Source organism: Peromyscus californicus, unplaced genomic scaffold, assembly GCF_007827085.1.
Source record: "Peromyscus californicus insignis strain IS unplaced genomic scaffold, ASM782708v3 Scaffold_15__1_contigs__length_86483966, whole genome shotgun sequence".
NCBI lineage: Eukaryota > Metazoa > Chordata > Mammalia > Rodentia > Cricetidae > Peromyscus > Peromyscus californicus.
Genome location: NW_026294447.1, coordinates 54730059 through 54753969, shown reverse-complemented (window position 1 = coordinate 54753969; position 23911 = coordinate 54730059). Strand labels below are relative to the sequence as shown.

The following is a 23911-nucleotide window of genomic DNA, read 5'->3' as shown; positions in this document are numbered from 1 at the left end:
GAATGTCCTTCTGGATGCTGTGAATATGTGTTGCTATGATTGGTTAATAAAGAAGCTGCTCTGGCCTATGGGGAGAATCAGGTTATAGCCAGGCAGGAAGTCAAGGAGAGAGACAGGCAGGAAAAGGAGAGGCAGAGGAGACGCCAGCCTGCTGCCCAAGGAACAACATGCCAGCAAACTGGTAAGCCTCAGAACACGAGACAAAACATAGATTAACAGAGTGCTAGCTAGCAAGAGGCCTGTCACAGACCATACAGTTTGTAAATAATATTAAGCCTCTGAGTGATTATTTTATAAGTGGCTGCGGGACCGCAGGGCCGGGTGGGACTGGAGAATACAGGTTCCCAAGAATGAAACCCAAATCTCCAGATAGCTAGCACAGAGGACACTGAGAGCCCCCACATAAGAAAGTGATACATGCTTTCTGTTTGGGACATACCAAGGACTCTGTAAAACTCATTAAAAAAATGTACTCCATGGACACATGCAATTGTGATGTGCCAACTAAAACAAAAAATAGTCTTTAAAATACATAGTGCTGGGCCTCCAGGCCTGTGTGGGGTGGGTCTTGCTCATTTTGTCTGGGTTGTGCTTTGGGATGAGCAGGAAAGTCACCTTGATGTGACCTCAAAACAAATGAAAACAAGACTTGTGGGGGTCCTTCTTGATGGTTCAGGTTCAACTGCAGACACCAAAGGAAATCATGGGCATGGCAGTAGCTCTGGTAACAGATGTGATCTAGCTTTGGGGCATTACCCAGAAATCAGTCTTTCTATTGGTTACAGCTGCATATTGAATGCTAGCAAGACAGCTAGCTGTAAACCACAAGGCTGTGGATACTAACAAAATGGAGGCCTTTTGTTTGTTTTTGACATAGGGTCTCAGGTTGCCCAGCCTGGCTTTGCATTCGATAAATACCCAAAGGGAGTTTACCCTGAACTTCTGATCCTCCTGCCTTTAATAAGAGCTAAAGTTAACCTGTAAGCCTTGCTTGCCCAAGGACAGATAATTTCCTGGAGTGCTGGGGGCTGTTGTTCACTTACGTTAACAGGTCACATGTGTTCGTTTCAATAAACAATGTTGGTTGCCCCAAGTGCACAGGATGTGCTTGATCACGTGTAGGTGGGAGGTACTAGGCAGGATGTACAACAGGATGTATGCTTGCCCCTGATTGGATGACAATAGGAAGCAAAGACCTCGAAGGGAAGTTTTGTGGGTTGGGCCTTTAAGAGCACCTGACTATAACCCAAACCCAGAAGGACAAACATGGTATGTACTCACTCATAAGTGGATTCTAGATATAAAGCAAAGAACAATCAGACTGTAACCCACAGAATCATGGAGGCTATATAGCAGGGGGAGACCTTAGGATGACTGTGGCTTATAATAAGTTTTGGTTTTACTCAATTACTAGGCAAGCCTCAATGAAACATTTCACAATTAGGATAGGAATTTATACCGTATCAAGCTGATAATAGAAAAATAAATTTTAAAAAAGTGGGAAAAAAAAGAGCACCTGACTGAAATAATTCAATACCATTCTCTGGGAGCCCAGGGTATGAACCTGATCTGTGTCCATCTTCCTGGCCAGTATTCAGTAAGCTTACCTCAACTCGACAATTGGGGATTTGGTCTTTCTCCTCGAATTTCCAGGTTTAATGCCTCCACCTTCTCAGTCCTGGGATTACAGGCATGGACCACCATGCCCAGCTTACACTAACAAAAGCAACACTGTGAATTTATAGTTACAAACCCGGTTCCTGTTAGCCTTAAACCTTCTGTGGAAGCCCTTTCCTTCTGTGGCTGCAGTAACCAGAGTGTATGAAACCTCTAAACTATGCTGTGCCTGTAAACTAAGAAAGGTGCTAATTCAAGACAAGAAAGGAATTATTACCAGAGAACGTGGGCAGGGAGTGGCGGCGCACGCCTTCATTCTCAGCACTCAGGAGGCAGAGGCAGACAGATCTCTGTGAGTTCCAGGCTAGCCTGGGCTACAGAGTGAGTTCCAGGCTAGCCTGGGCTACAGAGTGAGTTCCAGGCTAGCCTGGGCTATATAATGAGTCCTAATCTCAAAATGTGAAAAAAATACATGTATGGTACAGTCGATGGAGGCTGAAATTTACCCAATGATCAAGGACATTCAGGAATTTAAAAAACAAACAGCCGGGCGGTGGTGGCGCACGCCTTTAGTCCCAGCACTCGGGAGGCAGAGCCAGGTGGATCTCTGTGAGTTCGAGGCCAGCCTGGACTACCAAGTGAGTCCCAGGAAAGGCGCAAAGCTACACAGAGAAACCCTGTCTCAAAAAACCAAAAAAAAAAAAAAAAAAAAAAACAAACAAAAACCCACAGCAGGCATAGTGGTGACTGCTTTTACTCCCAGTACTCGAGAAGCAGAGGCAGGTGGATCTCTGAGTCTGAGGCCAGCCTGGTCTATAGAGTGAGTTCCAGGATGGCCATGAATACACAGAGAAACCCTGTCTCTAAAAACCAAAAATAAATATGCCAACAAACATATAAATTTCCATATTCTAAAAAAACACCAAATAAATAAAAATTAACAATGTAAGAGTTATGTGGCATGTAAACATTGTTCGACTGGAACCTCCAGCTCACTCCTGCAGGGTCTGAGAAGCCCCATCTCTCTCTTTCCAAACCCCGCCCTCTCAGAGAATCTCCAACAAAGAAAAGGCGCCAAAAAGCCCAGTCTGCGTTCTTGGCGGCTGTAGCTGATCCTGCCCTGAAGCTGCCAGCAGCCCACGTCACCACCTAAAGCATTCTGTTTTTGACCACGCTTGGGCACAAACCCAGCTTGTGGCGGACACATCATCATCCCTTGCTTACATGCTATATAACCTCCCTGCTTTAGTCTGGGTGTATGACTTCTCCTGCCTTGACCTCTGGCACTGGAGGACTCATCTGGGAGTTGCTTTGCTCAAATAAATCTGGCTACATGGGATCCTGCTCCATGTGACTGGAGCCAAGGTGGGAACAGGAAGATGATGACGCAGGCAGGAGCCAGGTGGTCGGGGCTGTGGGCAATGTTGAGGAATGTAGATGATCCTGACAGTTATTGGAAGGGGTGGAGCTGTGTGTCTGTGTGTGTATACATCCACAATGTGTGTAAATATTCACATGTGAGTGTGGACATACAGGTGCCATGGCCTACGCGTGCTGGTTAAAACTCAACCCTGGGTGTCAGTTCTCACCTTCCACCTGGTCTCTTTGTGTTTGTTTTGTTAACAAGCATCCAAGCTAGTGGGCCCTCAAGCTTCTGGGGACTTTTTTTGTCTACACAGGAGCTCTGAGCCGACTGACATTCCCACTATGCATGTGGCTTTAATAGGGTTCTGAAGATTCAAACTCAGGCGCCACTGCAAGCACCTTTGCTCACTGAACTACGCCCGGCGCCAGGACTGACACTTTTTATACAGGCCAGCAGCAAGATCTGAATTACATTTTAACAAGGCTGCCATGGGCCGCCAATTGGAAGGAACTCACAATGTAATGAATAGAATCTACCACTAGGTGAAGACAAACCTTTGCTTCCTCTCTTAAGGATTAATGCAATGGGGCAGGTCAAGGACTGGGCTAGGGGACACCCCAAGGAAGGTGGCTTCACCTTAAGATAACATGCTTTTCTTTTCAGAGTCCTCACTCTCCAGTGCAATCCCCACGTGCCCAGGCCACCCTGAGGTTTGGCTGGGTATGCCTGCTAATTCTTCTTCTTCTCTTCTTTGAGATGCTGGCCAGAACCTAGGGATGCTTTCTTAGCTCCCTAATCAACACTTAGGCTTCTGTACTGATCTTCCAAGCTCTCCTCCTCACTAGGTGCCTGCCACCAGGCGGCTGCCCTCCATGCCGCCTCATCTCAAGCAGCCTGGCTTTGTTCCTTTTTTCTCCATTTTCCTCCTCCTCACAGGCAGCTGTGAGGCTTACAGTTTGCCTGCCCTGGGGTGCAGGAGCGGGTTTATTTTCTCTGCTATTCATGGCATTAAAGGGAAGGAAAGAATTGTTGCTGGAAATCTTGGAGAGTCCCAACAGAGCCATCAAATGACACCTGGAAGATGAGGTTCCCTGTTGAGGTTTATTAATAAAAGAGTTTCTGAGAGGACACAAACAGAAGCCTTGAGGACAGTGTATTAGTTGAAAAGGAAAACCCCAACCCTGAAATATGCAGCCCTGACCATCTACTCTTGTTATGATATGACTAACTTTCTTTTTTTCTTTTTGCATCCATAACCTGCTTATGCAGACAATCAAAGACTATTTTGAGGTCGCCTGGACTACCTGATCTTGGCAGAGCAGAACAGCCTTGGCTTGCTTGTGCAGATAATCAAGGTTCGATTGTGGCTTTTGCCTTTAAAAATCCTACCCGGGCCGGGCGGTGGTGGCGCACGCCTTTAATCCCAGCACTCGAGAGGCAGAGGCAGGCGGATCTCTGTGAGTTCGAGGCCAGCCTGGTCTAAAGAGCAAGATCCAGGAAAGGCGCAAAGCTACACAGAGAAACCCTGTCTCAAAAATCCAAAAAAAAAAAAAAAAAAAAAAATCCTTCCCTCAGGCTCAGAGATTGCTGACCTACAAGTGGTATCAATAAATTTAACTGATGATAATCTGGATTGCGTCTGTGGTCTTTTCCCGGGGTGGGGTGGGAGTGTCTCGACCTCCATAACATCATCATCTCCTCAGATTGAGCTGGGACTATTCACACCGACTGATGCCCCTTGAAGAGGTGCTAGTGTGATTTTCCACTGAATGAGAGGCTGTCCCATGGCACAAAGGCTCTGGAATGGCCGCAAGTGACAACCGAGAAGCAGCAGGGTTGGGAGAAGGCACGCATTTGGTCACGATGCAGTAACTGTCACTGATGGGCATGTGTGTCACCATAAGTGGCTTGCTGAGCTGGGCTCTCAGGGGGTCTTACTCACACCCATGTCACGCAGACACTCACTGTCACACTGTGCTGTGACTTCAGGAGGGCTACAGAGTCATTGGGCAATAAGTATAACTGTGAAGGTCCATCTGCACTGTCAGTTTGACCATATTTGGAAACATCTGGGAGAGCCAGGGCGTACCTGGGAGAGTATTTCCAGAGAACTACCTGAGGAGGGAAGAGCCACCAGAATGGGCCCCCTGACTCAATGGAAAAGAGAAGACGAGCTGAGCACCAGCATTCATCTCTCTCTGCTTCCTGATGGCAGACACAGTGTGACCAGCCACACCTTCTATTCCATGATGGTTCATATCCCTTCAGTGAGGCAAGATAAATCGACTCCTTCTGCCAGACACGGTGGTGCATGCCCTTAATCTCAGCACTAGGGAAGCAGAGGCAGACCCCTGTAAGTTTAAGCCCAGACTGGTCTGCACAGCAGTTCCAGACCAGCCAGGGTAGATAGTAAGACCCTGTCTCAAAAAATAAACAACCAGGCCGTGGTGGCGCACCCCTTGAATCCCAGCACTAGGGAGGCAGAGGCAGGTAGATTTCTGTGAGTTTGAGGCCAGCCTGGTCTACAAAGCGAGTTCCAGGGCTGTTCCACAAAGAAACCCTGTCTTAAAAATACCAAAACAGCCGGGCGGTGGTGGCGCACGCCTTTAATCCCAGCACTCGGGAGGGAGGCAGAGCTAGGCGGATCTCTGTGAGTTCGAGGCCAGCCTGGTCTCCAAAGCGAGTTCCAGGAAAGGCGCAAAGCTACACAGAGAAACCCTGTCTCGAAAAACCAAAAAAAAAAAAAAAAAAAAAAAAAAAAAAAAAAAAAAAAAAAACCAAAACAAACCTTCCACTACCTGCTTTGGTTAGATATTCTGTCAGAGCAGTGAGAAAATGTAACCAATGTAATACCCTTCTTGGACCCTTATCATAGATATGGTCAGGCCTGGACCAAAGCATTGCTAGGTAGCAGCATTGCCCACCGGACAGCATTTTAAAGTTCTTGGTGGTTGTAGCTGGGTGGCAGACTGCTTGTCAAGCATACACAAAGCCCTTGGTTTGAGTCTCAGTACCACATAAAAACTGAGTATGGCCATGAATGTTGTAATCCCAGCTCTCTGGATACAGAGGTAGAAGGATCTGAAATTAAAGCCATCCTTGGCTATATAATGAGTTTGAGGCCAGCTTGGACTATACCAGGTGCTGTCTCAGAAAACAACACACACACAAAATCACTCAGCCTTGGTGGTGTGTAAAATAATAATCTCCCCTCTATTAGAATGTAGCTAGAGTTGATGAGCTCTGGAATGCTTGAGATGGGGTGGGGTTCAGGAGTGTAGGGATACACAGCTCACTGTGAGGAAAGGCTAGCAGTCCACTCACAGGGTCCAGAGGTTTGGATCTCGCCCATGTCATCACCGTCGACAGCAAAATGAATATCTTTCGCTTTTCAAAATGAGCGACTTCTTCATTCAATGCTGTGGGGCCAAAACAGAGAGCAGTCATTTGAATTCATATAAGAGCTTTTTTGCCCTTTTGTTTTGTTTTTGTTTTTTGTTTTTTCCAGACAAGGTTTATCCGTAGTTTTGGTGCCTGTCCTGGATCTTGCTCTATGGACCAGGCTGGCCTCAAATTCATAGAGATCTGCCTGGCTCTGCCTCCCAAGGCGTGCACCACCACTGCCCGGCTTGTTTTGTTTTAAACATTTTAATTCTATTTTTAATATGTGTGTCTTGGGTGTGGGTATATCCCTGTGACTGCAGGTGCCAGCAGACCTCAGAGGCATCAAATCCCCCATGGAGCTGGATTTATAGGTGGTTGTGAGCTGCCCAAAACGAGTGTGGGGACCTCTGCCAAAGGCTGCCATCGGAGGGTAAATTAGGCTTTCTTGGGGTTTCACAGAAGGCCTTTCTTCCTAGTTTAGGCTTCAGGTGTGGAGGTCATTTAGGATGCATCTTCCCTTCACACTGCAGCCATCTTGGGCGGTGGGGCGGGGGCTCTGCCTTGGGGGCCCGAGGCCTGTGGTAGAGAACATAGGTAAGACGGACATGCAGTTTATGAACTAAGTGTGGTGAGTGTGTAGGACAGACATGCACAAAAGGCAGTGAGTGTCTCACTAACAGAGGGTTTTGTCACAGGCTCTGCCGAGCCTCCCAGAGTCGGGGCTTCTGGTTGCCCTGAAATAGTCTTGCTGTGGAATGATTTTTGCTGAGGTTCAGTGTGAGGACAGAGGGTCCTATGAGCATCAGGCACATTTTCGGTCCTGTTAGGCGAGTCCTTACACAATAGCACACCGAGGCGCTGGTGTCCTCGCTGGGAAAATGCAGGGACTCCCCCTAAGATGGGACAGCATGACGGAACTCAGCCAGAGGACACCTTGCCGTGCTTCCCTGCTAATCCCAGCTTCAAACGTTACTTTACAAGTCTAGTAAGGGCATTCATTGTCTCTCCCGTTTCATTTTGCTCTTTCGACTCTTCCTCTCTGCTGTGCTCCACTTGGGCCCGTTTTGTGAATACGTGTCACATTTCTAGTGCTCTAATTGGGTCACCTTTTTAAAAATGTGTGACACTTAGAATAGGTTGGACATATTCTGCCTGTTCCCCCGACAGAAGCACTCCTTGTATGCAAATATTTCCCCCTCGCTGCCAGGAGTTCATTCCTTTCCCATTATCCACGAAAGGTGAGGTACAAGAATTCTAAACCATTCAAAATAATAAAGTGTCAGTAAAAAGCAATGCTTGTGTGAAGGATCTCTCTCTCTCCCTTTTTTTTTTTCTTCTTCTTTTCCCTGTCCTCTAGTCTGGTTTCCAACTAGCTATGTAGCAAAGGCTGACCTTGAACTTCTGATTCGGTCTTTACCTCCAAAGTACTAGGGTTATGAGTGTTCACCATCACACCTGGTTTTGTTATGCCCAGATCGCAGGGACCCCTAAAAGACCACCACGGAGACCGAATCCTGTATGTAAAAGCAAAGAGCCTTTATTTCAAGCTCAGAGTTTGGATTCTCTGTCTGACGAAGCCATGAGAGCACAGAGCTCCGAGCCCAGGCAGGGTAGGGCTTTTAATCATAGCAGAGGTTGGGGTGAGGGGATTTCTAGGGTTCAGGACCCTGATTGGCTGACATTTGTGTAGGCATATCTGTAAAAGGGAAATAGGTGTGTGCTAGGCTCAGGGACATCTGGTGATCTTCTCTTATTTAAGGGTTGGAACATTTTGGGATGTCTGGTACTTCCCCTTAGATGCTGGCCCATCCATGGGTGGATCCCTGGGCTGTGTTAGCTTATGGCTTTTCCTGGATCCAGATGTTGCCTGCCAGTAAGTCTGTCACGGCAGTTGTGTGGTCAAGCTATTTTGGGCCCCCTACAGTTTATGCACTGCTGGGAATTGAACCTCTGTTAGGCAAGCACTCATTTGGGTAACATCTCTAGCCCTGCAGTCTGTCTTTCTTTTCTGTCCTTGTCTTACCTGCCTTTCTTTTTTGCTATTTTTGACAGTTTGTGTGTGTGTGTGTGTGTGTGTGTGTGTGTGTGTGTGTGTGTGTGTAGGCAGCTTGGCTTCAGAATCTCAATTTGTTGTGGAATATTAGTATACTGTGTGAAGATGTATTGCTGTGATTGCTGTAATAAAGAGCTGCATGGCCAATAGCTAGCAGGGAGGGTAGGCAGGATTTCCAGGGAGACGGAAGAAGAGGAATCTAGGCATGAGAATTATGCCAAGAGATGCCTACCAGCCAAGGAGGGAGTCAGACATTCAGAATGAAAGAAAGGTAAAAGGCCATATGGCAAAATGTAGATCAATAGAAGCAGGTTAATTTAAGTTATAAGAGCTGATGAGACAAGCCTAAGCTAAGGCAGAACCTTCAGAATTAATATGAGTCTTCATGCTGTTATTTGTGAGCTGGTGGCCCAAAGAAAAGTCCAACTGCATCAATCCTCCTACCTCAGCGTCCTGAGTACCATGTCTGGTGTTAAAAATATATATTCATGGGCTCAGTGGTTGGCTAAGAACATATGCTATTCTTGGAGAAGACCTAAGTTCAGTTCCCATTGCGCCCACATCAGTGGCTCTCAGCTTCCTCTAACTCCAGTTCCAGGAGAAATGATGCCTTCTTCTGGCCTCTGTGGGTACACACACACACACACACACACACACACACACACACACACACACTGCATACTAAATCTTTTTTCCAAAGAATACACATTCATTTTAAGACGAAACAAAATTGGAAAATGTGTACGGGGTAAAACGACAAAGTCCTGACTGTTCTCTCTAGGCTCACCCACCACAGTGGCCACTGTAGTCAGAGTGGTTCTGATTACATTTTCTTGCATAGAAACACTCAACTTCACAAACTACAGAATTGAGTTAAACCATTTCCTTCAAGTAGAGAAGCGAAGTTTTCTTAAAGAAATGAGAAAGAGGCAAGATGCGCTCTACACTTAAATCCCTGGAGAACCAGTGTAGTGCCCAGGTTTGAGAAACGTGTACTTTTCCTGGGGGGGGGGGGGGTCATGGGTGTAAGGATTATGTCCTTAATTATGTCACCAGCCTGTGATGTCGTCCCAGCCTAAAAAGCGGGTGTGGCCTCTGTGGGTTCTCTTCCCTCCGTGTGGTTTCTCTGTTTCTCTCTCTCTCCCCCTTTCTCTCCCAATAAAGCTCTAAAAAGGTTAACCATGGCTCGTGACTTTCCTCTGTCAGCGGCGTCCAGCCACGAGCGCCGCAGCATAACCAACAATGGGGTCATCCTCTGATGGGCTGATGCTGTCTGCCACAGCTAAAAGACTCTATGTTTACTGTGTAAAATCTGCAGCCAAGGGCCATCCAGATGAGGCATGTGAGCACAGGAAATAGCTGAGTACCCGAGGGTACCTCTAGGCTTGGACAATGCACACACTGTCTTCCAAAAACGCATCCAGTAGCCTGAGCCCCTAACCTGCACATCCTACCCACACTCACCCAGACAACGCATCTAGCAACCTGGTGGCATCTTAGAACTCCTGCCTGCACTGGGCTGCACGTGTACATGCTTTAAACACTGGGCATAAGTTACTCCTCTTAGTGACCCTCAGATGAGGCCTCATTGCTCTTTAAACATGTCCCAGACCATATCCTAAAACCAAGGAAAAAAAAAAAAGGGCAGATCTAGGCTGAAACTTAAAAAAAATAAAAATTATATATATATATACATATACACATATACATATACACACACACACACACACACACACATATATATATATATATATATATATATATATATATATATGGAGAGAGAGAGAGAGAGAGAGAGAGAGAGAGAGAGAGGGGCCAGAGGAGAATCTGTGAGAGTCAGTTTTCTGCTTCTATCGCATGGCCCTGGGGAAAAACTTCCAGTTGTCAGGCTCGGGGGCAAGTGCCTTTATGGCTGGGCAATTCTCACCAGCTCCTGAACTGGTCTTGGGTGTGAGTGCAATGAGACAAACTGTGTCCCGAGAGTGACCTTCTCCCTCTTCACAGTCATGCCTATGCACAATTGGGCATGTATATGATCAAAATCAAGTGCATCATGGGAAGGAGCATGCACGGGCAGTTACGGAGCTTAAACCTGTCAATCAAAATAAGAGAACCAACCTCATTATGTTCCTTAGCAACAAACTCCTTCTTCTCTTGAACCCCATAAAGGAAAAGCCCCCAACAATAATTAGGGTCCTTGGGTACATTCACTCATGCGGCCTACTGTGAGTCCTTTCTTTTTTTTTTTTTTTTTTTTTTTTTTGTTTTTTTGGTTTTTTCGAGACAGGGTTTCTCTGTGTAGCTTTGCGCCTTTTCCTGGAACTCACTTGGTAGCCCAGGCTGGCCTCGAACTCACAGAGATCCGCCTGGCTCTGCCTCCCGAGTGCTGGGATTAAAGGCGTGCGCCACCACCGCCCGGCTGAGTCCTTTCTTTTTAAAAAATCATTTATTTTTATTTTATGTGTGCAAGTGTTTCGCCTGCATGGATGCATGTGTGCCGTTCCCATGCAGTGGGAGGAGGCCAGAAGGACTGGAGGGTGGCTCAGCTCTCAAGCGTCTGCCACCTTGACTGCCCCACCATGACCAACTGTATCTTGAACTAAGCCAGAATAAACCCTTTCTCCTTTAAGCTGCTTTGGCCAGGGTGTGTTTTTTTTTTTTTTTTATCATAGCAGCAGCAAAGAAACTAAGACACCAAACTGCACCGTAAGACCCCCACTAAAACACTACCAGACTCCTGGGTTTCCACCCACGGGTGAATTCACTCGAACACCCTTCAGACTTCAGGTACTTCTCAGACCAGTTCTTCTGTGCCTCTCAAGGTAGCTTCGCATAAACAGTGCCCCCTTACAATTATAAAGGGTTAACTGGGAGGCGGGACTATAGCGTTTTCCATCCCTAGCAGCTCCTTCTGGCTCACTGACCCGTGACTGCCCATACGGCTTCCTCCACTTGCTGCACATTTTCAGTGATGTTATAGATGACAACGTCACACTCCAGCAGCCGCGTGAGGAGGTCTTCTCGGGAGATACCCTGAAAAGAAGAGCAACAGTCGCTTTGCGTCAACCAGTCGACAAGGGAACCTGGACATCTAGATGGACAGGCAGAATTAGATCTGCCCTCCCCACCCCCACCCCAGGAGAGTCCCATAGAGAGCGTTTGCATAAGCATTTCTATTAAAATGAAATCTCGGCTCTCTTTTGCGTGTAATTCACAAGCAACAAAGTCATCATTGAAAACAGTCTAGAACGGGTGGTTTTAAAAACTGCAAAAATGTGGGTAAAGCCGAGATGGCTCAGTGGGTAAAGCATCTGCCTCGCAAGTGTGAGGACCTGAGTTCAGTCCTCAGAACTTACATAAAGTGCAGTGCTGGCTATGACCGCTCCCACTTGTAAAACTGGGGAGGTGGAGGTGGGAGGATTCTTGGGGCTCCCTCACCACCCAGCCTAGCCTATGGGTGAGCGACAGGCCAATGAGAGGCTGTCTCAGAGGAGGAAGACACCAACACTGTCTTCCAGTTTCCACACAGGCATGCATGTGTACTACACTCCAGCCCCTTTCAGGTCCTTTTGCATTCATCTACTCTAATTTGCTTGGGCGACTAGAACAAAGCGCAAGACACTGAGTGTCTTAGATCACCGAAATGCACCTCTACTGTCTTACAGTGACCATCGCTGTGATGAAACACCATGACCAAAGCGACCTGGGGAGGAAAGGGTTTATTTTACTCACAGTTCCATTTAACAGGTCATTATCAAAAGCAGTGAGGGCAGGAACTCAAGGAGGGCAGGAACCTGGAGGCAGAAGCTGATGCAGGGGCCATGGAGGGGTGCTGCTTACTGGCTTGCTCTCCATGGCTTGCTCAGCCTGCTTTCTTATAGAACCTAGGACCACCTGCCCAAGGGTGGCACCACCCACAATGGGCTGGGCTCTCCCCCATCAATCACTAATTAAGAAAATGCCCTACAGGCTTGTGTACAGCCCAATCTTATGGGGACATTTTCTTTTTCTTTTTTTTTTTTTTTAATATTTATTTATTTATTATGTATATAGTGTTCTGTCTGCATGTTTGCCTACGGGCCAGAAGAGGGCACCAGATCTCATTACAGATGTTTGTGAGCCACCATGTGGTTGCTGGGAATTGAACTCAGGACCTCTGGAAGAGCAGCCAGTGTCCTTAACCGCTGAGCCATCTCTCCAGCCCCCGGGGACATTTTCTTAATTAAGGTTCCCTCCTCTCAGATGACTTTAGCTTGTGTCAAGTTAACAGAAAACCATCTAGCACAAATACCATCTAGAGCAGTGGTTCTCAACCTGTGAGTCGAGACTCCTTTGGGGGTCAAATGGCCCTTTCACAGGGGTCGCCTAAGATCATCAGAAAACACAGATATTTACATCATGATTCCTAACAGTAGCAAAATTACAGTTATGAAGTAGCAACGAAAATCATTTTATGGTTGGGGGGTCACCACAACATGAGGAACTGTATTAAAGGGTCGCTGCATCAGGAAGGTTGAGAACCACTGCTCTAGAGGCTCAGTTCCAAGGCCAAGGTGTCCCAAGCAAGTTGGCTCCCAACAGGTGGAAGGGAGAATCCACTTTCCCCCTCCTTTAGCTGCCAGTGAGTAATGGCAATGGCCGCTAATGTGTAGCTTTGTAGACACATGGCTCCCATCTCTGTCTTGATGCTCTCACTGTATGGTCCTACTGTGTGCTCTCTCCTTGCACAGTCAGCCCAGAAAAAGACCCTTTAAGAGGCTGATATCATAGGGTGAATTGTTGCCCCTCCCTGAAAGGATATTGTCTTTGTCAGTGTTCTAGCACTGTGAAGAGACACGATGGCCAAGACAATTCATATAAGAAAGCATTTAATTGGGGGCTTGTTTACAGTTTCAGAGGGCTGGAGTCCTTATCCATTAGGGTGGGGAGTATGGCAACAGGCAGACACACCCATGGTGCTGGAGCAGTAGATGAGAGCCTACATCTGATCCACAAGCAGGAGGCAGAGAGAAAGAGATTGGACCTGGGATAGGCTCACCCCCTCCCCCGCTAGCTGAGGACTGAACCCAGGGCCTTGCACTTGCTAGGCAAGCACTCTACCACTGAGCTAAATCCCCAGCCCCCTGGTATAGGCTTTTGAAGCCTCCAATCCCACTCCTAGTAACACACCTCCTCCAACAAGGCCACACCTGTAGCTGGAGAGCTTCTCTCCAGGTCCCGCCAAGCCCCCGCAGTCCCACAGCCCACTTATAAAAATAAACACACAGATGCTTATATTATTTAAACCGTTTGGCCTAATAGCTCAGGCTTCTAGCTAGCTGTTTTTATATCTTAAATTAACCCATATCTATTAGTCCATAAGTTGCTACATGGCTCGTGGCTTACTGGTACCTTACATCTCACTTGTCATGGCGGCAGCTGGCAGCGTCTCTCTGCCTCAGCCTTTTACTTCCCAGACCTCTCCTCTCTCTTTGTCCCACCTATACTTTCTGTCTGGCTACTGGCCAATCAGCATTTTATTTATCAATCAATCATCCACAGCACACACCTCCTAATCCTTCCCAAACAGTTCCACCAACTGGGAACCGCCCATTCAAATATATGACCTATGGGGGCCATTCTCATTCAAACCACCACAGATGTATTATTGACATCCTAATTTCTAGTACTTCAGTCTGCCACCTTATCTGAAGACAGGGTCTCTGTTATGGTTGAAATTTGGAATGGCTCCATAGGCTCACATATCTGAACACTGGCCCTCATTTGTACTGAATAGCCCTGAACTTGTGATTCTCCTGTCTTTACCTCCCAAGTGCTGGAGTACAAGAATGAGCCAGGATGAACATCTACAATACAGGACTCAATAATACTTTTCTCACATATTGTAATTAACATCGGTAATGAGTTAAATCTTAAGGTAAGAACAGGTTATGAGGTACACAGAGCTCTATGGTGGTTTTAAAGAGTAGAGGGCCAGGTGGATGGAGAGGTTAGCCTGGGAGAGAGGGCACCTCTTCTAGAGGTGCAGAAATGTCTCCCAGTGAGGACAGGGTCTAATTTGTCAGGTGAAGGTGGCACAGATGCTCAATAGGCAGATAGAAGGCATGTGCGTCCCTAGGAACGCACTACCCCACACTATTCCTCTTTCCTGTAAAGTACATTCATGTGGCCTTATGATTGATGTTCCATAGAGAGAAGGTTTTTATGAGTTTGGAAGTCAGGACTAGACACATCTCTTCCAAGAATATCTCATTTAAATTCTTTGCTATGGCCCCAAATTTAAAGTGGAGACTTTAAATTGTGGTATTTCCTGTCACAGAAGAAAGATGTGTCCTGGGCTAGGGAGATGGCTCAGTAATTGCTGCCCAATCATGAGGACCTTTGTTTGGATCCCCAGCACCCATGTTAACCTGGATGCAGTAGAGAGACATATGCAGAAGTCTGAGGAGACAGGAGGCAATGACAGAAGGATCTGAACGCCCATGGGCCAGCTAGCCTGGTGTGCTGTGGGATGGTCTGTATGTCAAATTGCTCTGAATGGTCAATAAATAAAACACTGATTGGCCAGTGGCTAGGCAGGAAGTATAGGCAGGACTAACAGAGAGGAGAAAAGAAAGAACAGGAAGGCGGAAGGAGTCACTGCCAGCCGCCGCCATGACAAGCAGCATGTGAAGATGCCGGTAAGCCACAAGCCACGTGGAAAGGTATAGATTTATGGAAATGGATTAATTTAAGCTGTAAGGACAGTTAGCAAGAAGCCTGCCATGGCCATACAGTTTGTAAGCAATATAACTCTCTGTGTTTACTTGGTTGGGTCTGAGTGGCTGTGGGACTGGAGGGTGACAAAGATTTGTCCTGACTGTGGGCAAGTCAGGAAAACTCTAGCTACACTGGTGTGGGCAGCAACATCTAACAAAGTGACCCTGTCTCAAAATGCAAGGCAAACATTTAGTCCTCTGATTTTTGTATGTACACTGTGACATGCCCACGCCTGCAGTCATGAACACAGATGAAACAAAGATTTAAAAAAACTAAAAAGATATTTCCCATGTCCTGTCATTGTAAGCCTGCCTGCAGAACAGAAGGGCTGAGATGGCAGAGTGGGTGGCAGAGGGATTCTGCCCTCATCAAGTCCCACAGAGAGCCCCGGGGGCTTACTGAGTATGTCTCCACTGCGAAGTCCGGCCTGACGCTTTCTGGCTTGGCCAAGGTGCCTACGATCTGGAATGTGCCTTCCTTCACTTTTGCGGTGGAAGCTTCCGGGGCTGCTGACTTTGTTTCATCTTCCTCCTCCTCCTCTTCTGTAATCTCTTCCAGGGAAGCCCCAGCCACACAGTTAGCTAGGAACTGCAAGAGAACAGAAATGTCCTGGGTGCTGAGTGGAGTTCTGAGCAAGGAAAGGCAGTGAGTGATGATTCTAGATTCTTGCCTTTACTGGGTACCCCACAGACTGGGCAAAAGCCCTGTACCTCATGGTCACAACAAGGCTGATATGATGATGCTCACAACACAGGGAAGTGGCCACATATGAGAGGACACTGAATAGACGGTGACACAGTTGCAGAGAGCTTCAGCAACGGCTTGCTTTAGCTCGAGGTAGAGCTGGGCTCTCGTGAAAATGTTTGTCTTGTTCAATGGGAACACAGATCTGCAAGGTGAGCCCCTGAGGTCATTTAAAATCGGTTTGCCAGTGGGGTATGGTGGCACAGGCCTTTAATCCCAGCACTCTGGAGGCAGGTGGATCCCTGAGTTTACAAAGCCAGTTCTAGGAAAACAAGAGCTATGCAGAAAAACCCTGTCTCAAAAACCAAACAAACAAAAATCAGTTTGCCTATCCTTTACCCGTCCCTCTCCCTCCCTCTTCTCCACCTCTCTTTGTCTTTCTCTCTTGAAGCAGAATTTCATGTATTTTAGGATGGCCTCGAACTTGCTATGTAGCCAAAGATGACCTCAACTTCTAAGCTCCTGCCTCCACCTCCTGAATGCAATCACAGTCACACACCACCATGCTTGCTTTGTGTCTGCTAGGCAAGCCCTGCTGGCTCAGCTACATCCCTAGCCTAAAACTATCCAATGGTTACATCTAAAAAACAAACAAACAAACAAACAAAACCAGATGAAAGTCAATTTAAAACATTATTTTAGGCAGGGCGGTGGTGGCGCACGCCTTTAATCCCAGCACTCGGCAGGCAGAGGCAGGCAGATCTCTGTGAGTTCGAGGCCAGCCTGGTCTACAAAGTGAGTTCCAGGAAAGGCGCAAAGCTACACAGAAACCCTGTTTTGAAAAACCAAAACAACAACAACAACAACAACAACAACAAAACCATTATTTTAGTACTGAGGATCAAAAGCAGGTCCTTGCACGTGCTGACCGAGATCACTACCACATCCTTTAGCCCTAAATGTTTTACTTAATCTAATAAACCCAAAGAACTGTTTATCAGTTTAATATACAATCAATATAAATTATTACGGTTGTGGGGTATCTTATTTGTTTTTGTTTTTTCCAGACAAGTTTTCCCTGTGAAGCTCTGGCTGTTCTGGAACTCACTCTGTAGACCAGGCTGGCCTTGATCTCAGAGATCCACCTGCCTCTGCCTCATCAGTACTGGGATTAAAGGCATGTACCACCATTGCCTGGCTTGTGATGCATTTTAAACACAGGGCTTCATAGATGCTAGGCAAATGCTCCACCACAGAGATGTTGTGGGGTATTCACCAGAGAAGACTGCTCAAACATGGGTTTAAACCAATAGGAAGTCTTTATTAGCCAGCTGTCAACAACACTGGGTGCTCAGGATCCCAGTGTAGTACTGAACCTTTTTCAGGGTGAGCTTTTAAGCACAAAAACCATGTCTGGGTTGACATACTTCAGTTAACAACAGTTAGCCAGAAGCCGAACTACAAAAGCTAAACAGCAAGGTTAGTACATTTTGAGATGTTCCCAGAACTATATGGACTTCAGTGGATTAGGCCTTTGTTTTAGTTTCGGTAGGCGGTGCTGTCTATGTGCTGAGTTTTACAGCCTAAATGAATGGTTCTTCGATCATGGAGTCAGCTGTGCTAAGGTCTTAGGGCCTACTAAGGTCTGGCGCCCTGTTACATTCTCAGCCTCTATAAAAATTGATGAGCTATTTTACCCCTCACTTTTTTCATAGACAATGTCTCACTATGTAGCCCAGACTAGCCTCAGCTTCTGAATGCTGGTGTCTTCTCTTCGTCAAAGGCTGGTCTTTGGGATTCAATATGCATTTAAGCTTTCAGCTCTTCTCTTTGGGGACTACCCATGTTGAGATGACCACATGGGGCCAGTGGCCACTCTTTACTGAATAATAAAGTAGAATAATGATGTTGGCTAAGATTCATCTGTTTATTTTTTTTAGATTCAATCTGTAATGTAAAACCTCTATCTCATTCCAGTGTCAATTAAAAAAAAAAAAAAAACAAAACAAACCACTAACCACTATGAAAACAGGCCAACTAAGATGGTAAGAGAACCAAAGAAAAAAGAAAAGAAAAACACTTCATAAAAAATACATCCAATTTTGAAGAGAACTGCTTTCCTGGCATCCTCACAGCTGTCTCTACTGTGCACTTACACACAACACATTGCTTGCTCTGGTGAGAGCTTCCCAGCATTAGCTGTCCACTTACATGCTCTTCTGTCTATGCTGGTGCTATATTTGTGTAGCCATTCAGGGAGGCCACGACCCCTCAATAATCCATGCCAGAATTTAATTTCACAATGGGTCATCTGATGATGTGTCTTAAGGATTCACTAGGGTTTTTATTTCCACAGACTCTTTTTTAACAATTTTGGGAGGCAGGAAACCTGAGTTCTAGTAGCACGTGCCAAGATTTACTTATTTTATTTTTATGCATATGAGTGTTTGCCTGTGTGTAAGTATGTGCACCATGTGCATGCAGTGCCCACAGAGGCCAGGAGAGCTTGTCTGATCATCTTGGACTGGAGTTACAGATGGAGGTGATCCGCTGGAAACTGAATGAAATGAGTGCTGGAAATTGAACCTGGGCCATCTAGAAAAGCAGCCTGTGCTCTTAACCCTGATCTATCTCTCCAGCCTCTAAAAAATGACTTTCTTTTGACAAATGAACAATTTAAGAAGACAGCTCCTAGCTTCTCTCTTGGGATCTCTTCCCCCCCCCCCCCCCCGTGTGTGTGTGTGTGTGTGTGTGTGTGTGTGTGTGTGTGTGTGTGTGTGTGTGTGTGTAGGCTAGAGGTGGAAAGGTGTCTTTCTCTTTATGTCTCCACTTAGTTTTCGAGACAGGGTCTCTCACTGCGCTTGGAGCTTGTCATCTCAGCTGGAATGGCTGGCCAGCAAGCTCCCAGGCTCTCCCTGTGCTTCCCAGTGTTACTACTTGCCCAGCTTTTACATGGATGATAGAGGTCAGACCTTAAGGCCCCATGCTTGTACCTGGAGTACCACCTCCCACTGGGTTGTCTCCCCAGCCCTCCTGGGGGTGAGGAAACTTAATGGGACCTGGTCAAAAACTGTGCCTAGCACAAAATAGATGGTTAAAAAAGGGTAGATGAATGCTTCACGGGCGACGTAATGGCTGGACTTACAATTTGTTTTCACGTCCTGCCCATTATTCCTTATCTGATCTTTGCAAACCCTTTTCTTCTCTCTTGAGCCTCGGTTTCCCCACATTAAAAAAGCAGGAACCCAAGCCGGGCGGTGGTGGCGCACGCCTTTAATCCCAGCACTCGGGAGGCAGAGCCAGGCGGATCTCTGTGAGTTCGAGGCCAGCCTGGGCTACCAAGTGAGTTCCAGGAAAGGCGCAAAGCTACACAGAGAAACCCTGTCTCAAAAAACCAAAAAAAAAAAAAAAAAAAGCAGGAACCTAAGTCTGACTTGCAGTCTCCAAACACCTGGGTTTCCAGGAAGGAGCATGGGTCAAGCCCGGTTAGGGACAGGTCCTGGAGGCGCTGACGTGCCAAGATTGGAATCTCCCCCCTCCCCCCTCCCCCGGGGAGGCTCCTAACAGCCTGTAGTGCAGACCTTTGCTGTGGGGATGGACCAAGGACGCACACTGACCACTGAGTCTGACTCGGGCCGCCGCTCACCTTTCCTATGTTTCCGCTGCTGTAGGTGTCCAGCTGGTTTATGAACACCCTCAGTATCTTTAGAACTCTCTCAGCCACTACTGGGACCTCCTCTTCAGCCATGGTGGCACCTGGAGTAGTTGCTAAGATGAAAGCGTCCTGTCTGTTGCTAAGGAGGAGAGGCGGGCACCGGGAAGACTAGGCGGTCAGGCTCCCTGGGGCGTGGCTCAGGCTCTGGGTGGTGCGTGGTTCGCTTTGGGGCGGGGCGTGTCCGTTGGGGGCGTGGCTCAAGGTCTGGACGGGGCGTGCCTGAAAGGGCGGGGCTGGGGTCCCTGGAGAGCGCTTTTCCCAGGTTCATGCACCCGGCGCTGCTGTGTTTATGCGGTTGCAGATTTCCTGTAGGACGAGGTCACAACTTCTCTACTGTTTAAAAAAAAAAAAGCAGTTGTCTCGAGTTTCGGCGTTCAGGACATGTGGAACCACAGCGTGAGAGCCCACCACCACACACCGTGCAGCCAGTTGCCCATGCGCTGGGTTCATCTGGCTTAGGGGTTTGTCCTAATTTGCTTTCTTTTTTTTCTTTTCTTTCTTTCTTTATTTCTCCCTTTCTCTCACTCTCTCTCTCCCTCCCTCCCTCCTCCCCCCCCCCTCTCTCTCGTTTTTTTTTTTTTTTTTTTTTTTTTTTTTTGCCTGTCCTGGATCTCGCTCTGTAGACCAGGCTGGCCTCGAACTCACAGAGATCCGCCTGGCTCTGCTTCCCGAGTGCTGGGATTCTAATTTGCTTTCTGTTGCTGTGATTACACCGATAACATCAAAAGCCATAACTCAGGATCAGGGACCTGGGGGTGGCACTACCCACAGTGATCTCGGTCCTCTCCTATCAATGAAGAAAATGCCCTCCCCAGACTTGCCTGCAGGCTATTTTTATGGAGGCATCTTCTCAACCGAGGTTCCTTCTTTTCAGATTGTGTTTTCTAAAGCATTTTCAGAATTTTTTTTTTTTCTGAGGATTTGGTGGAGGCGCCACTACTTTGTGCCCAGGAATTCACACACAATCACAAGATTTAAAATAAGGAAGTTTAGGCTCTAGGCCTTCTTTCCAAATGAAATTACTCCTACAGTTGCTGAAATAAACCAAAAACAAACGAACAAAACCATTGTGGCAGGTGAGATTGCTCAGAGGTTATAGGAGCCTGCCATCAAACATGAGTTCCATCCCTCTGTCCAACGAGAATGGGCTCCAACAAGCTATCCTCTGTCCCCCCCACAAATAAGTTAATGTAATAAACAATAATGTGTGTTTTCTTACTGATTTTTTGTTTTGTTTTTCGAGACAGGGTTCACCCGGCTCTTACTGATTTTCAAAGGTTGTGGTGGGCTATGACTATAAGCTGCCTGTTACGTTAGTCTGATTGTATTGAAATAGTTTTATTTTATTATTTTTTTTTAAATTTATTTATTTATTATGTATACAGTGTTCTGCCTACATGTATGCCTGCAGGCCAGAAGAGGGCACCAGATCTCATTATAGATGGTTGTGAGCCACCATGTGGTTGCTGGGAATTGAACTTAGAACCTCTGGAAGAGCAGCCAGTGCTCTTAACCTCTGAGCCATCTCTCCAGCCCATGACATAGTTTTAAATATTAACTTGTTATATATAAATATGTATGCATATATAGAAATTTAAACAATATTTGTTTTTGTTTTATATGAGTGTTTGCCTGCATGAATGTCTCTGCACCACATGCGTGTGTGCCTGGTGCTATGAGAGGCAAAAAAGAACTTTAGATCCCTTGGAACTGGAGTCACAGATGGTTGTGAGCCACAGTGTGGGTGTTAGGAATCACACTCAGGTCCTCTGCAAGAGCAGCCGTGCTCTTGACCAATAAGCCGTATCTCCAGCTCCCGAGCCTATTGATTTTATTATCGCAATTATTGTATTATTCCTTTAGTCTTTTCCTCTGCATGTAACTACCAAGTGTAAGAGGTGCCTTTTATTATGTGCTGGAAAGTGCCCGAAGACTTGGGGTTCTGCCCCAATGCCATCGTTCATACGTGGGTGGCTAAGCAAGTTCCTCATCTGTGTGAGCCTCAGCAATGCCACACCTAAATAAGGAAGCTTGAAGGGAAAGTTCTGAAGTCATTGTGGCCCATTTCCAAATGCCTGTTGTTTTCTCTTCTGTTCCCCTAATGTGAATGAAGCAGCAGGTTTTACTCCTGAACACTAGAGGGAGCACGGTGCCCTAACACTTGAGCCCAACGGGGCTAGAGGCAAGGTGGGTGTGTCCTTATGGGAAAGGAGGTCTGTGCCCTCTTCATGCACACACTAGGAGCAGACAGACCAGTGCAAACTTTGCAGCCACTGGACACCCCACATCCATTACCCATCCCTTTTCTGTATGCTAAGTTTCAATGCAGGGATCTCGTGCTTGCTAAGTATGAGCTCCACCTGAGCTCCAACTCCAGGCCTGAATTCCCCCTGGCCTGAATCCCCCACTTGCATCGAAGGAAATACTGAATATGTGAGAGTATAGCATGAGGACTGCCTATCTTACTACCTAGTGATTAATATTTTAATGTTTATTTTGTGCATATATATCTAATATAGTACATTTTATAGCCTATGATTTTATGTAGCATGATCCCGGCCCTCCCCTCATGTCATTCTTCCTCAGTTTTAAACATTGCGTATCTCCCATCAAAAGGACACAGCATATTAAAAAACAAAAAACAAAAAACGGCCGGGTGGTGGTGGCGCATGCCTTTAATCCCAGCACTCGGGAGGCAGAGCCAGGCGAATCTTTGTGAGTTCGAGTCCAGCCTGGTCTACAAAGTGAGATCCAGGACAGGCTCCAAAGCTACACAGAGAAACCCTGTCTCAAACCAAAACAAAAACAAAAACAAAAAGGACACAGCGTAATTTATCATTCTTCTGAGCTTGGCCAACTTTTCATTAGAGGGAAATCAATCTTTGCAGCGTATCCTTTGTTGACTCATTTCCCCTATGTCCTGTTTTAAAAATTACATTTGCTTATTGTATGTGGGTGTGAACATGCCACAGTACATTGTGTGGGATTGTCAGAGGACAACTTGGTGGAGTTGGTTCTCTCCTTCCATAAGTGTGGGGCCCATGGATTGAACTCAGGTTGTCAGGGTTGGTGCTAAGTGACTTTACCCCAGAACCATCTTGCCATTTTTTTTTAAAATTTACTTTATGTGCATTGGTGTGAAGATGTCAGAGCCTCTGGAACTGGAGTTACAGACAGTTGTGAGCTGCCATGTGGGTGCTGGGAATTGAACCTGGGTCCTCTGGAAGAGCAGCCAGTGCTCTTAACCACTGAGCCATCCCTCCAGCCCCAACCAGCCAGACTTTATACTTATTTTGTGAAAAGCACCTCCCAAATTTCTCCGAGTTGCCCTTGAATTTGTAATCCTCTTGGGAGTTGGGCTGTAGGCTGGGCTACAGAATGAGTTCCAGGACAGTCAGGGCTGCACGGAGAAGCCCCATCTTGAAAAACAAAAAACAAACAAAACACACACACAAAAAGAACTACAAAATTACTTGGTGAAATGGTATTATTACTCTTTTTAGCTGGGTAGTGGTGGCTCATGCCTTTAATCACAGCACTTGAGAGGCAGAGGCAGGCAGATCTTTCAGTTCAAGGCCAGCCTGGTCTAGAGAGAGTTCCATGACAGCTGGGGCTAGAGAATCCCTGCTTTGAAAAAACCAAACCAAACCAAACCAAACCAAAATTCTTTAAAAAATTTTTTTTTGTGTGTGCACATGCACACATCAGAGCACTCGTGGAGGTCAGCTGTGGGAGTAGGGTCTTCTTCCACCGTGAGTCACAGAGCGCCAACCCCGACTGTCAGGTTGGGAGGCAACACCTTTAGTTCATGAGCCTTCTTGCCTGCCATGGTCCACCTATTTTAAAATTTCCTTTCTCGTGTTATCAGCTGAGTCAAACTTCTTTAGTTTTTATTTCTGCCCCTTCCCCTCATTTGGAAACCCCCCCCCCCTTTTTTTTCCAGACAGGGTTTCTCTGTGTAGTTTTGGTGCCTGTCCTGGAACTCACCCTGTAGACCAGGCTGGCCTCGAACTCACAGAGATCCGCCTGGCTCTGCCTCCCGAGTGCTGGGATTAAAGGCGTGCGCCACCACCGCCCGGCTTGAACCCCTTTTAAGTGTCACTGAACATCTTTTTTTTTCCCCCTCGAGTTGTCCAAAATCATTTGCGCACTGTTTATTTTGGGTGTCTCCTGTAGCCTAGGCTGACCTCCACTTCCCTATGTAGCTGAGGATGACCTTGGACTCTAAGCACTCCTGACTTCAACTCCCTAGTGCTTGGATGATGTGTGCCACCATGCCCAGACCAGGCTGGCCTTGGACTCACAGAGATCCACCTGCCTCTGCCTCCCGAGT

The 23911-nt window shown here is 46.8% G+C and overlaps 1 protein-coding gene across 4 annotated transcripts in view; it reads right to left on the bottom strand.

Moving 5' to 3' along the window:
- Positions 1-19902, bottom strand: part of Ak7 (adenylate kinase 7) — an 80251-nt gene extending 60349 nt beyond the window's left edge. For 2 of the 4 annotated variants that reach the window (XM_052738897.1, XM_052738898.1), the window contains exons 1-4: positions 19510-19901; positions 15579-15767; positions 11345-11453; positions 6308-6402 (exon numbers count right to left, since the gene is read on the bottom strand). In XM_052738897.1, the coding sequence (XP_052594857.1) occupies positions 6308-6402; positions 11345-11453; positions 15579-15767; positions 19510-19611 (495 nt within the window). In that variant the 5' untranslated portion in view covers positions 19612-19901. Of the gene's footprint in view, positions 1-6307; positions 6403-11344; positions 11454-15578; positions 15768-19509 lie in introns of those variants that run through there. The other 2 variants (XM_052738896.1, XM_052738899.1) reach the window with 2 other exon arrangements.
- Between the last annotated feature and the right edge of the window lie 4009 nt (positions 19903-23911).